Source organism: Urocitellus parryii, chromosome 4 (assembly GCF_045843805.1).
Source record: "Urocitellus parryii isolate mUroPar1 chromosome 4, mUroPar1.hap1, whole genome shotgun sequence".
NCBI classification, from domain to species: Eukaryota; Metazoa; Chordata; class Mammalia; order Rodentia; family Sciuridae; genus Urocitellus; species Urocitellus parryii.
In genome coordinates, this window is record NC_135534.1 from 194,152,547 (window position 1) to 194,168,057 (window position 15,511).

General features: G+C 44.7%; 1 protein-coding gene across 3 annotated transcripts in view; it reads right to left on the reverse strand.

Moving 5' to 3' along the window:
• Window positions 1–15,511, reverse strand: part of Astn2 (astrotactin 2) — an 833,116-nt gene that overhangs the window by 340,775 nt on the left and 476,830 nt on the right. For all 3 annotated transcript variants that reach the window (XM_026393326.2, XM_026393325.2, XM_026393324.2), the window contains one exon: window positions 5,722–5,872. In XM_026393326.2, coding sequence (XP_026249111.2) covers window positions 5,722–5,872 — 151 coding nt within the window. The remainder of the gene's footprint in view (window positions 1–5,721; window positions 5,873–15,511) is intronic.

A 15,511-nucleotide genomic window follows, 5' to 3' on the forward strand; every position in this document is an offset into this window, starting at 1 on the left:
AACACTCTAGTCAACAGCTCCAGCTAAGGCCAGCACAGCCTGTATCACCTGACTGTTTTTATCACCTCTAGCACCAGAACCTGTGAAAGGTCCCTCTTGAAAATGTATTCTCCAGACCCACATAAACCATCTGTCATGGATCAGAGGCAAACCATCTGCACCCTTCCCAAATTCCTGACTCATGAAGTTGCAAGCAGAACAAAGCAGGTGTTCCAAGCCACTGAGTTTTGTGGTAATTTGTTACACAACAATAGAATGTTGGGTAGGTGAGCTGTGGACTGGCAGTTCAAAGGAGCTGAGGGGGATGGATTTGATAGCAGGATTGTCTGCATTGGGTTGATCCGGAGGCTTTCTTCCCATGTAGAGAAAACTAGGACATCCAAAGGAAGAGGATGAGTGAAATGCTTCAGGGAGCAGCAGTTACTTAGACATGGAGGTGGATGTGTCCTCTAGGCAATGCCATGATTAAGTGCTCACTGTTTTCTTTGTTTTTGTCCTCTATCTTTATTAAAATTGTGAATGCTTATACAGAATAAAACTGTGTCTTGCTGATATCATTATGTTTGTCAGATTTATAACATTTCATTTTTCACTATTTAGGGTACTGAAAGGAAACTCGGGCTCCTATCCCTTTCTGATGCTTCATTCATTATGACATCCTCCATCCCTGGTCAAGAGGTGAGATTTCCCTGGAAATAACTGAAAATAAAAATGATAGAATAACTCTTTTGGTGATACATATGTATTAGCCTCCCTCCTCATATTCTTTCATCCCACATTAGTATTGAATTACTATTATGAAAAATCACTACAAACATAAAGCAATACAAATTTGTTATCTTGCACTTCTCTGGTGTAGAGGTTCAATAAGGCTACAGTATAAGTGTCAAGAAGGCTGTGTTCCTTTCTGGAGGAGCTAGGGGTGAATTTGTGCCCCTTTTTTTTCAGCTTCTAGAGACCCCTCCAGAGACACACCTTAGCTTGCAAGCCCCTTGCTCACTCTTCACAGCCAGCAACATCCCCTCACTCTGATGCACTTTTCTCCTCTCCCCTTCCACAATGAAGAACCCCCGTTATTACACAGGTTGCACACTGATAATACAAGACAATCCCCTTCGAGGCCAGCTGATTAGTAACCTTAATTCTATATGCAAATTTAAGTTCCCTTTTTGTCATTAAGTAAGGTGATGTAACATTCACAGTTTATGAGAATTAGAATGTGACCCTCCTTGGGAGGGTATTATTCTACCCACTACACACCTTAGGACCTTCCTCAAATTGAGCCACTATATGCTAGGGGAACACGTGGTCCCAGGGGATGGATACCAAAGCAGGACCAGAAAACCAAGCGAAGAAGTCAGATTGTTTATTTTGTGTTTCAGATGTCAAAGTTGACATAGAAAGTAAAATAATAATAATTTAAAAATAACAAAAGAATATGTGATGGATTAGGCTCAGTCATGAAAGTAAAGACTATTTGAGTTGCAGGGAGAGAGGAGTATTGAAAGTCAAATAAGGTAAATGAGTCTCCTTAAAAGGGATCCCATTCCCTACTCCCATTAGGCTAATTGCAGGCACGCTGAAAGGGGATGAAGGACTGTAGAAAACCAGGCGGGTCTGAGAGCTGGAGAGGGCAGGGCATCTGTGTCTTACTTGCCCAACAGTATCTGGTCAATGACAGGCATAGTCAAAAGCTCTTTCCAAGCAGGAAAACAGCTGACTGCAGATACCTTCAAGGCACATTTAAATCAACAGGGCTTCAGAGAGCCTGCCTGGGATCCTTAGGGTGGGTGGAAAAGCTGTTGGGTATCTCTCATGTCCTCAGAAATGTGAGAAAGCTCCCCAATGGATAGAACCAGCTAGCCTTAAATGATAGCATGATGGAATGAAGAGTACCAAATAGCACATGCTAACAGGGACTACACACCTGTGAATCAGGTGGGAATGGAGAGGTCCTTACATATAACAGGAAAGACAGAGATCGATGGGTGAGGGCCAAAAGAAACAGTGAGTACCAGATTGAGAGGTGATGGCCCAACACCCAACATCCTCCATTCACGTATGCCTTAGGGACACGTTAGGCCCCTTGATGACCTTAAACAGAATGTCATGGAAACGACTCCTCAGGCTAGATGCTAAGAGGCGTCTGCCGAGGCTCTCAGAACACTTGATCTTGGATGTAAATATTCAGGAAGAGGTTAGAGCTTGAAAACCAAAACTGAATAGAATTTAAGTTTCCATTACCAAATGGATGGAACTGAAAGGGAATGACATTCAGTTATAGATGCATTACAGAAAATTGGTGCAGTTATGCCTCTAAATATGTGTGGCTGCAAATATCACATATACTACGTACAACTATCAGTGATATGGTCATATCTCATTTAAAAATGGCACTTTTAAAATCTCAAGTTATCACTAGTTGTATTCTTTGATTTTATAGAAAATCTATAAGTTCAAGGATGGTTGTTCCTTTTTGAAATACTAAGAACGCCAGACTAAGGAGTCAAAGTTGATTACATAGCTATTCAATGACCAAGTCAAGGCTTAAGCCCAATCCACTTCCATCAACCTTCTTTCCGTGGTTCTTGCTTCTCCATTCAGCCAGCTCTTAAGTGGCCCTAGCTCTGAAATGTGACATGGAAGACATGGTCCTGGTCCTCTCTCTTGCCACCTGGTGGTAAGACCTTGGAAGTCATTCTACTTCTGGAGGGAACCTATAGTTCAGCTTTGTTATGAGGATGGATCATTGGCCATAGACTTGCTTCGAAAACTCTATATAAAGTGTTTTTAAAATATAAGCTATGATGATTTTTATGCCAGATGGGGTTTCTTAGAGGGGAGGCTATGAGAAAAAAAATTCTCTTTGCAGGCATAATGGAGTCTATAGAGAAATGAAAGGGATCTTAAATCTCAGGTGAAGGTGGGGATTATCCCGTCTATTCTACAGAGAAGAGCTGGCCTGACATCTACCAAACCCTGGAGTTGCAGTTTTCACATTACGGCCTTCATACAATGAAGGTCTCTGACAACCTCATCAGAATTTTGAATCTCCTCTTAATCTCCAGGGAATGAAGGTTCTTTCTATTTTTATTTTCCCAGTATGTATTAATGAGACAGAGAAAGTGAGAGACCTTCTATCTACACACACACACACACACACACACACACACACCTCTGCATTCTGAGGTTTCGTTCTTCTGGGATCTCTACCCTAAAGGAGAGAAGCTTAATTATTTCAGGAAAGATAACTAATGCTGAGGAGGGAAGAGGCAGACAACTTAATCCTCTCCTAAAGGTCAGACTCCACTCATATTTTGGAGGTAACATGGCCTCAGGACACCCTTTGAAGTCTTGTCCACTTCCTGACCCTAAGACTTGGGCAAATCCTCCTTTCCCTCAGGAGCCTCACTTTTCCACACTGGAGAAGGAAGGCTTGGTATGCAATACCCTGAGGAGATGCAGAGGAGGGCCACCCACCTACAATCCACCAGCACCCCATGTTTCCTGGCCTTCCCCATCTCAAGGCCTGCACTGAAGTTGCAGCTATTCCTGCCTGAAGCTCCCATGGTGACTCATCCAGAGATGAGTTTGGTTGGTACAGGGATGGGAGTGAGAATCAAGATGGCCCAGTGACATGACCTATGACCATAGTTGGAGGGACTAGGAAAGAGGTATTCCTGTTCTGTAGGACTCACTGACTGGAGGAAGCCCAGCTGGAGACAATGGTGTGATGCTAAGGAAAGCAGAACTAAGACATGTAGTGGGACCCCAATGACATTGGTTTTTTGCCCCTTGATCCAACTGGGCCTAAACTCCCACTTGGGAACCAGTATATTTTTCCCTTATACCTGAACTTCTTTGTGTTGAGTTTCTGTCACCTACAATCCTAAGAATTCTAATTAGTAACATCATGAATTGCCCATCCTCCTCTGAAGACCTGTTGATCTTTGAGTCTAAAATAATTTCACTGTATAATACATTCTCTTATCTAGAAGCTTTCTAGTGCATTGGTCTCCTGGTCTCTATTTCCCCAGCTGGTATGAAGGTACTTCATGGACACTGGTGTATCGATTTTCCTTGGGTTTCATTCAGAGAGCTTAATCCAGAGCAGGGATTCCCATTCCTGACCCCATCCCTCCCCTCCTAGTGTGGGGGTACTGAGCTGAGTCAACAGATTCCCTGCATTTTTCCCTCTACTTATTGGGAGAGAGAAACTCTAGAGCCAATATGTGCTGTAAAGCATTTCAGACAATATGAGAACTGTGGGTACAAAAATCAGTAATGATGCCAGGAAGAGCATCGCCCCTTCTCCAGGAGAGAAGGGAAAGACTTCCTCTAAGAGATGGAGCTGGAAATATGCCCACTTCTCTGCTCCATGGGCCGGCACAGCAATTCTCTCTAAGCAGAAAGGACAACACCCAAGCTAAGGCCGTGAGGCATTCGGTGGGCAACATGTTCAAAGAACTACATCCAGGGCTGGGAGTGTAGCTCAGTGGTAGAGTGCTTGCCTAGCAAGTGCAAGACCTTGGGATCCATCGCCCGCATTGCAAAAACAAACAAAGGAACAGAAAAACCATATATATAAAATCAGCTCCATTTGGCTCTAGTGTAGAATGAAGTAACATAGTGAGAGATGTGCCTGGAGGTGGCGGAAAGGGGCAAGACAAGAAGCACTGATGTCAGGCCGAGACTAACCATGGGGAAAGACCTTCCCAGTGTGTTTTCAATACTCTGCCTCTCTTTCACATGTTAAAAATTCAGGTTCCTGAACCTAACCCCTCAAGGGCTGTAACCTTTGAACAACTACCCTAGGCCATTTTAATAAAATGGTAGGGAAATCCCAACAGGGATCTCACTTATCTTCCCTGGTGCCCTTACTCATGCAAAAATGGCTGCATCTCTCACCCCACATCACTGCCTTGGCATCTGCTCTCTTTTCCTAAGATAGGTTGACTCCTCTTTGTCTTTGTGATACTGGCAATTGAGCCCAGTGCGGCTCTACCACGGAGGTGCATCCCCAGACCTTGTTATATTTTATTTTAAAACAGAGTCTTGCTAAGTTGCTGAGGCTGACCTTAAACTTGCAATTTTGCCTCGGCCTCATGAGAATCTGGGGTTACAGGTGTGCGCCCCTGTACTTATAATCTTTAAGAATTCTAATTAGTAACATCTCCAGTTGCCCATCCACCTCTGAAGACCTATTGATCCCTAAGTCTAAAATAGTTCCATTATATCACCTCATAATCTAGAAGCTTCTCCGTGTACTGATCTTTGGATGTGTGATTTATCTTTTGAACCCACTTCTAATACCAACTTCCCAAGGCACCCATTGCAAACCTTAGGTTTCAAATGAAATTTTCCCTTCTAGGCCACAGCAAATCACCTAAGTTTTACACTATTTATATCTCAGTGATACTCTCCCCTACCCCTGAGGTATTCACAGGGCTAAGGCATGCTCTATCTTATTCCCCAAAGGACTATAGGCTTCCAGAAATCAGGGCCTCTCAAGGATCTGTTATATGGCAGGTGCTTGAATTACAATACCTCAAATCATTATTCTAACAATCCAAAGAGGTAGGTTTAATAATCCCAGAGGCCACAGGGCAGGAACTTTGAGTACTGTATCTTCCCTGACAGCTTCCCCTCACAAGGATCAATCTGAACAGGTAGCCTTGGTACCTGGGCAGGTACCATGTGCCTGGGCCAATGGGCACTCACCACGCATCCTGAAGAGTCCACCTGGCGGTCAGACACGCACTTGAAGTTGCGAGTGCAGCCCCCGTTGTTCCGAGAGCAGTCACGAACTGGCCCGAAGGAGGACAGCAGGTCATTGATGGTTTCAAAGTACGTGGACAGCATCGCTTCTTCCCTTGGAGAGAAAGGGGATGGTTAAACCCCGAAGACAACTATGTTTGTATTCAAAAAAATAAATGTGAATTCATCCTACTGTATATCATCACTTATTTTGCTTATAATCAGGAAAATAATACAAATAAATATTTCAAAAGAAAGAATTAATAATAGGTGTGCCATCATAGGGCATGGGACTGAAGTCCTATCATAATAAAGAGAAATGGACATAGAACTTTGTTTCATGAATCCTCATAATTTTGAAAGATAGGTGTGAGATTTCCACTTTATCACTAGGTGAACTGTGACTCAGAAAGGCCAAGTGTCTTGCTGAAGGCCACCCAGCTCGTGATGTGATAGAATTAAAGTTTATACCAAATTTCCTTCCGAGTCCAAAAAGAAAGCTCTTCCTACTTATACAACTCTGACCTTGATCATATTTGTTTTGTAAGTTCTAGAACTTCCTAGAATAACTCTACAAATGGGTGCATTTCTATTATTCTAACACCAGTATTCTAACCTGATATTCAATTTATAAAACTGAAGCTATGAAAAGCCATGAGGCTTCTCCCAAGTCCCAGACTACAGACATCAGAGGCAAGAAACACAGGAGTCTGGCCCTGGGGCTCAGATCAGATAGTTGTTTTTTCCACCATTGCATAGAAGTCACACTGTCAAGATTGTCAGCAACAAGCTAGTGGAAAGGTCATGAGATTCAGGGAAACACAGGCTTTTCCCAAATGAGGTTCCCAAAAGATAAGAGTGGACTAGATACCATAATCCACAGATCTGCCAAAATTCTGCAAGATAGAATTCTGTAAGTTGGATTCTACAACATAGGGATGCAGAAGAATGTTCCTGGTGCAATTTTCTGGAGAAAGGTCCTCAAAGAAGAGAATCCCTCACACGGAGGTATGCGGGATCCCCATAGCAACAGGGGATGTTAAAGGCACACCAGAGACCGTGGGAAGAGGCACCATTTCTTCCATGGTATATGGCTCATTGAGATGGTAGCCGTGAAAGAAAGGTTATGCACATGCTGCAGAAGGATCCAAGGGTACTGTTAGTAATGTCTCTGGACCATCCTTCACAGCTTTTCTAATTCTAATTCTCTGCAGTCTTGGAGCTCTAAGTTTGGGTCTTGGGTCTTCTAACTCATGTCCTGCCTCTAATCTTATCTCCTTCGGTCCTATCTTAAAAATAATAATAACAATAACAATAATAATTATTATTATTGTTATTGTTATTATTATTATTTGCAGTTCTGGGGATTGAACCCAAGGCCTTGAGCATGCTAGGCAAGTATTCAACCACTGAGCCTCATCCCAGGGCTTCTGTCCCATCTTTCCACTGACTGCCATTGAGCCTGGTAAATCACGGCTCTGATTAGACACTCCTCTCATCAGTGGCTCCCCAGTACTTGCAGAACTCAGCCTAAATGAGTTTCTTTGGCCTTAAGGAGTCTCTGTGATCTGGCCCCTGTCTACCCATCCAGTTCTGTCCACCCCATCCTCACGCTCTATCCCCCAGCCACATGCCTCTTTCCATTTTTTGAACGCAGGGTATTGGGTCAGGTTCCCTAAAAGCAGACTATGAAAGGCAGTTAAGTGTTGAATAACCTTTAGAGATGTATCTGTAAACAGTTATCCTGTGGGGAGCTCTGGGGCTGGGGTGGCCCTTTATGGATGTACAGGATTAAGGCAAGGGATCCAGGGCTTTGCATGCCCACATTAGCCAGCCATTGGCTGAGGGCTACAATCTGGAAGCAGATATCCTTGGGTGAGGTGGTTCCTGTGGTTGAAGGCAATGTCCAGGGGGGACACACCTGCAGGCCAATAGCCACTGATCACCACAGCTGAGGGCAGGGTGAGTTGGCCCTGAAGAAGGATCTGGATCAGTCTATACAGGTTGAATACGGCTTATCCAAGATACTTGGGACCAGAAGCATTTCAGATTTGGGAATTTGGGGGATTTGGGTATATGTACATGGAGTTTCCCTGTTGAACATCCCTAATTAAAATTCTGAACTCCAAATGCAGCAGGAACGGAAATTTCTCAAGTGTCATCCTGCAACCTGTACCTTTACCTTTCTGAATCTTTAACTGCATTCTTCCTTCTGGCTGGGATGCCCAGCTCTGAATTCTGAAAATGACCTTCCTGAATGACTGTTCCTATTTGTTCATTCTGCATTCACATAGTGCCCACGCTTCTTGGGTGCTTACTACGGACAGGCGCTACTCTATCTACTGGGGATTCGGCAGTGACGTTGGCAAGGTCCTTACCGCCCGCCCCAGGGCTTATTGCTCCCTGGTTGGTACAGCCTTCTCTACCTTCCCCACTGGCATTAATTCCTTTGGCTTTTGAACATATTTTTAAAATCTCTTGTCTTATTGATTTTATAGATTGGCTTCATGGTCACCCAGAGAAACTGCAAGCTTTTTAAGAAACGGGGCTAAAGATTTATTCATCCTTCTTCAGTCCCTCGCACAGGGAAGAACAAACACTAGACAGATATTCTCAAAAGAAAGAAACAAAAGCGGAAGCCACAGATGCAGTCTCCACCAGGCAGTGCTTTTCCCGGAGCCTGCTCAAGCAGGAGACTCTCCTCTCTGTCCCCATTCTGGGTTCTCATTTCTCATCCTTCAGGTTCAGGGCTACAGGGTGGAGACAGAGGAGAACAAGCAAGGGGAGCCACCAGATTGTCCCTTGTGAGGTGACAGGTGTGGGGGCTTCACAGTTCCTGAAATGAAGCTCGCAGGAGACTTGCCACTTTTGAATCATGGCGAGAGTTGAGGATGCTGGAAAGAGATTAAGGCTATTAAAATATTAACCACCCCAGAGGGAGAGGGAGCAACAGAGAGTGGGAGGGGGAGACGAGACACAGGAGAGACCATCTGAGAGAGTGAGAGGATAAGAAAAACTGCCAGACAGAAAGAAGAGCAAAGGAGAGGGAGAAACACATTTAGACATCTACAGGAAGACAAATAGGGGCAGAGGAACAGATGGACAGACAGGTGGGTGGGCAGACAGATGCACAGAGACACACATGTCGAGGACAGACACAGAGACTAAACCACAGGCAAATGGAGACAGAGAAGGCTCAGGAAAGGGTGCGGGGGAGGAGACAGGGGAGGGAAAGAGAGAACAGAGGAGTTAGAAGTGGAGATGGAAAGAGGAGAAAGCATCCAGCTAAACAGAACCCAGGCGTAAGGTAAGGAGGGGAGAGGGGAGGGGAGAGAAGCAGAAAGACTGAAAGTGAAAAGAAAGACACAGGGACAGAACCCACAGAGAGCCGCAGAGGCAGAGAGTGAGAGAGAAACAGAGGGAAGAGAAAAATAAGCAAAGGATGCCGGCTTCCTGTGGAACCCAGAGACGGCTCAGGCAATACAAATAGGAGGTGGTGAGCTTTAGAAAGACCAGCTCTGCCTAAACCTTGTTCCATGCTGCATGTTGGCAGTGCCCCTTACAACTCAAAGCTCCGACACAGGGCTGTCTAGCCAGGGAAGTGACTGCCTGTGGGCGACCAAGAGTCTGAAGACAAGAGAGGAAAGGAACCAGGCTGCTCTGGATGCAGGCATTTTCTCACCAAGGGCTCACTCCACCACTCCAGCCAGGTGCGGTATCTGTTAGATCTTATAGCTGCCCTAACAGTGGGGGGAGAGAGAGAGCAGCCCTGGGGGCAGAGTCCAAGTGGACTGAGGGGTGTCGCATTGGTGCATCAGGGGACCTGGGAGAGATCCAGGCCTCACTGGGAGTCAACTCATCGTGAAGGTCATCTTCGCTATGTATGATGGCCTGAGCACCTGCCATGTACCAAGAACCGTGCTTAGCTCCTTTGCTGGGCAGTTTCTTTTGATTTCCATATAACAGCCCTTGGAGCTACACATTTCCCTTCCTATTGGGCAGCCAGGGAAAGCAGGTCTCAGGAGCAGCAAGGTCAGGCTTCTGGTCCTGAGCTTTCCTTATGCCACCATTAAGGGTCAGCAACTGTGTCTTGTGTCTTGGGAGGGTCAGAGTTCTCGTGATGGTACATCCAGTAGGAATCTGAGTCCACTTCCTTTTTGTCTAGAGGAAGAAGAAAGGGAAGGGCAGAACCTGTGAACTTTGTGTAACCCTGGTGCCTGACTCCTGGCCTATGCATGTAACCCACAGTAGCCCCGTCCATGTTGGAATAAAAGGGGAAACACTGTGTATTCATTTACTAGAAGCTTCATCACAGGCAACACACACTAGGTGCTTTCAAACAACAGAAACTTATTCTCTTACAATTATGGACGCTAGAAGTCCAAACCCAAGGGAAGAGTCCCAGAGCTATGGAGTCAGCTGACTTTGGACTGAACTTCTGAAACCGAACCAAAATAAACCTTTTGTCCTCTACACTGCCCTTGTCAGGCCGTTTGGTCACAGTGACAAAAAGCTGTGAGAGGAGCGGAAGACTTTGTGAGTGGGAGTAAGTGTCCTTATCAAAGAACTTGACAGAGGGAGTTTGTCCCTTTTGTCCTTCTGCTGTGCGAGGACACAGTGTTCCCTTCCTATGGAGGACGTGGTGCTCAAGGTACCATCTTGAAAGCAGAGATGACTGCTCTCCGCACAATAAACCTGCTGGTCCTCCCAGCCTCCAAAACAATGAGAAATAAATTTCTACTCATTATCAATTACTGAGCCTGTGTATTTTGTTATAGTAGTATAAAGAAACTAAGGCAAACATCCTCCAGATTTAGGGCCGTGAAAGCCTTGAAGTCGTTTTGGAGTTAGGACTTGAACCCAGGCATACTCAGTTCCAGAGGCCTCATTCTTTCCCCTCTGTGAAATTTCTCCTGAACTTGAGACTTCTCATTTATAAAATAGGAACATTATCTGTCTTGCTGCCAAGCCTGCAGATTATTTATTGCAAGAATACAATAACATGATACATAAAATGTGTTTTCCAAATTCTAAAACCCAATGCAATTTTATTCATTGTTCATTCATTCAATAAATATTTGATCCAGATACTGTTCTGAGCTTATTATTATTCTGTTTTTCTTTCTTTTTTTTTTTTTTTGGTGTGGGGGGGTCTCTCTACACCTGTTTCTGCACCTAAATCCAAACTTTTTCTAAAATGTTTTCAGGCATCTCTAGCTCTGACATCCTAATTCTTTTTTTTCCCCTTCAAAATGAAGTCAGCCAGACCCCACCAGGCCAGTTGAGGCTGCCATCCTCTCATTACCTGACTGGCCAAGTGCAAATGTATCACCTGGGTTCCAGTTGGCCCGAGCCCCATGCAGGGTGAGCACTAGGCAGGGCAGTTGGGAACAGATGCTGACATGGCCTGCAGCTAATAAACACCAGGAAAGGTCTGTGTGGCTCATAGAGAGGTGTGAATGGATGACTCAGAGCAGAGACAGTGGCAAGCCCCCAACAGGTGCACACTAATCATTCTCTGGTAACAACTGGCAACTTTGTTTCCTGAGCTCCAAGGGAAGGAGGAAGGTAGAACAGACTCTTGATGGAAATCAAATTTTCCTCCCACACACTCCGCCTTGGGGTGTACCCTTCACAGTACCCAACCACATGAGACAGGGTAGAGCTGTGGATGAAAGGGCAGGTTGTCTGCAGTTGGATTGCCCTGGGGCAGAACCCCAGCTTCATTCACTGTGAGATTTAGGGGCAAGCCCCTTTAGACTCTGGCCTCCATATTCTCATCTGAAAAATAGGGATATTAATGCAGCAAGTGCCAGCAACTAGTAATCATTGCTACCATCTGAGTGTCCCTCAAAGTTGCAAAACAACGCCTTAAGAAGGAAAGAAGCATTAAAAGAGAATAAAATCATGGAATTTGCAGGTAAATGGGTAGAGTTGGAGAATATCATGGTAAGCGAAGTAAGCCAATCCCCCCAAACAAAGGCTGACTGAACTTCTGAAACTGAACCAAAATAAACTTTTCCTCCACTACACTGTCCTTGTCAGGCCTTTTGGTCACAGTGACAAAAAGCTGTGAGAGGAGCGGAAGACTTTGTGAGTGGGAGTAAGTGTCCTTATCAAAGAACTTGACAGAGGGAGTTTGTCCCTTTTGTCCTTCTGCTGTGCGAGGACACAGTGTTCCCTTCCTTAGGAAGTCATGACTGTTCTCTCTGACAAGTGGACGCTGATCCATAATTGCGGGGGCTGGGAGGGCATGGGAAAAATGGAGGAACTTTGACGGGGTAAAGGAGAGGGAGAGGTGGGGAAAGAGCCTGGGGCAGGAAAGATGGTGGAATGAGACAGACATCATTACCCCAGGTACCTGTAGGAACACACGCATGTGAAACTCATAACAGGTAAATAATGTATAAAAATCATTAAGGCAATAACAACAACAGAAATGCCCACGGCACATTCATATGTTAAGCAATGGTTTCAGCACCACATGCGTCAACCCACTTAGTCATCCCCCAAACGATGGTGTAAATGACATGATCACCCCCACTTAATAGGAAGAGAAATTGAGGCCGCATTTTGAGTATCAGACCATTCTGAGATCAGATGAAAATGACATGGGTGAAGTATTATTACAGTGCCCAGAACATAGTGGCTGTTTATATAAAGATTTAGTGAATGAAAGACTTTAAGGGAGGGAAATAGTGAGTAGGAAGGTAGATTCAGGCTTTTCTTTTCTTTTTTTTAAATTTAATTAATTAATTAATTAATTAATTTTATGAGTTGTTCAAAACATTACAAAGCTCTTGACATATCATATTTCATACATTTGATTCAAGATTCAGGCTTTTCTAAAATCAGAGCTATTCTGCAACGGTCACATGACCTTCCCATTATCACTGCTGACCTCTTCAAGAATGCTAAGGATGGAGGGCCATTGCCTAGGAGAGAAGGCCACTACCTGGATGGCCATGGAGGGGAGTCATGCTTTCAGGGGAGGGATGTACACTCTCACCAGATATGAGAGTTAATATCTACTGAGAATATCTATTGAGAATTTGTAAGAACACTTGACGTGGACTATCCCATCTAATTCTTGCCACAACTCTATGGGATCCTGTTATTATCTCCATTATTATCATTAATTTATTTTAAAAGTTGCAAGACCTTACATGTAGGACCTACAGAGGTGAGAGGGCTGGCAGGGAGCCCCAGTGACAGAGCCAGGCTCACCCTGGCAGTGTCTAACTCTAGTTTCCTTGGTGTCCTTCCTTCCTCCTTAAGATCCCTTCCTACCCTGAGGTTCTGGGGCTGGCGTTCCAGCTGACACTCTCTGGTCCCTTCCTCCAGCAATTATGAGTTGCTCTAATTTAGGTGGAGATGAGGACTGCTGTGCAGAGTGGTCTCATAGCTTCCTGTAAGCTGCTTGGGGCTTTGAGTAGCTTGAAACTTCCTGTATGCTGAGAGCCTTCCCTGTCATACCCCCCAGCGCATGGGGCATGCCGCAGCTGTTCACTGAATGGGGACAGGGCTGGAGGAAGAGGCGGAGGGGACCCGTGAGGCCGATCAGCTGTGTGGTCTGGGGAACAAAGGGAAAATGATTGTGATGTCCATTGTCCATCTGTGAAATAGAGATGAGAGTATTCAACATGCAGGGCGGTGGGTCAAGATTCAATGAGTTAAAAGATATGAAAGCCCCTCATGCCCACCAGGCTCCAATGGGACTCTCCACACAAGGCTGTCATGTTTTGGAAACGCATTTGTTCATTTACTAAATATTTGCTCAGCACTCACCATGTGGGTTGGAGGTCAGGTGTACAGAAAAGAGGAAAACAAGTGGGTTTTGTCTTCCTGGGGCTCACAGACAATTGACGGAACAGAGCCACTCAGCAAGGGCCTGCCTCGACAGCAATATGCATAATTCTGAATCTAAGCCTATGACTATGTCTCTATCAGGGTCTAGGTGTCTGTGTCCATGTCTTTGCCGATGTCTGTATCTCAGTCTATAGTTACAAACTGTGATAGCTGCTCTAAAATACAGAGCACTGTGACAGCATATGGCAGAGGAGCCAATCTTACCTCGGGAACTGGGGGTGGGGCTGGGAGGGGCAGGTTTCCCTGTACAGCATCAAGCCTGAAGCCAAACCAGCTTGTGGCCTGTGAGGTCCTGCCACACCAGGGTTTCTCCAGGACTACTGAATGACGTGTCTCCAGCCCCCACCTTACACACTGACCATGGTGTCCACTGGCCCTCCAAGGCCGTCATTCTCCTCTCTCTACTTATTCTGACTACTCAGTAATGAAATTCTCCTCCTCACCCCCCTCCTCCCTCCCTCCCCCTTTGCAAGTCCCATCAGTATTTTTTTAAAAAAAAGGGGTGGGGGGGGACGGGGGAGGTTTAGTGACAAATGATGAGGCTTGAAGATGATTTATTCATGAAATACCTACATGGAGCCATGGAGAGCCCCTCACAATTCTTATCTCACAGTGACGCTCATTAAGATGGGACGCTCCCAGAGGTGGGAGGCTAGGTTCTCAGAAGAGGGTGCTCAGGAAGCTGGCTCTTTCCCTTGACTGGGAGTGTATTCTGCTGCTCATGAGCCTGTGAGACCCTGGTGGAGGATGGCAGAGGACATTTCCCTGAGACAGGAGAGATCACCATTAGAGAGTAGATGAGACTGTCCCCGTTAGCAGGGACAGCATCAGGGGCCCAACTCTGGGACTCATATTCCACGTTGGTACAATGATGAGGTGATCTCTAAGGGTCCTTCCAGCTCAAATTATCAATAACATTATGTGGCTTTCCAAGAAGGCTGACAGTAGCTTTCAGTCTTTCAATCATCAGTTGTCAATTTCAAAGATACAAATGGAGAGAGACAGAGAGAGAGGGAGATGGAGTGAACCATTTATCCCCATAGTATTGCACCTGAGGAAACCAAGGGATTTACATAATTAGTAGGGAAATCATAAATAAATTCAAGCATGTTACTGTGAAGAAGCCCTGGTTCAAATCCAAGCCCTGCCATTCATTAGCTCAGAGAACCTTAACAGCTCATTCCTCTCTGAGCCTCAGTTTCCTAGTGCACAAATCACTGGTGAATAATAACTAATCTTAGGTAATCATAAGGATTACAGAAATAATAAGAGTTACATGAAGGTAGGAGATTTGTCCTACCTCACGCTTGCTGCAATCCAAAGTCTAAAGCGGTGTTTAGAACAATCACCAGATTTTTATTGGACAATGAATGAATGAATGAACGAACAAATGAGTGAATGAACAATAAAGTCTGAGAAACACTCCAAAGCACAAAGCCCCAAACAAAAACAGTACGCTGGCTCTTACTATTGTAGTGATGTTATTAAAGGCAGGCTTTTCATCAGTCCTGAAAATTGCTAAAACCCAAAGAAGGGAGCTCTTATGTGGTACCCAGGACTCTCTTGTCAATCTGCTGAAGCCTGAGGAACACATCTTAGAATTCTGCTTTTATATGCATAAAATCCGATGCAAAAGCACTATGGAAGAAATCATTCATTGAAATCTTTTTATAAAGCTACTTGTAATATAATAATATGTATATGCTTCTTTATTGGTATTAAATAAAAAGATCTAGTAGCAGATATAATAATAAGAATAAATTCAAAGTAGTGATGAGCACAAACTATTTTTAAGACATCTTCAACAAATATGATCAAACTACATGTAATTTCTATTGGTGACAAAGTCACAGGAGCTGTTAACACAGCCATGTTTGTTGCTTGT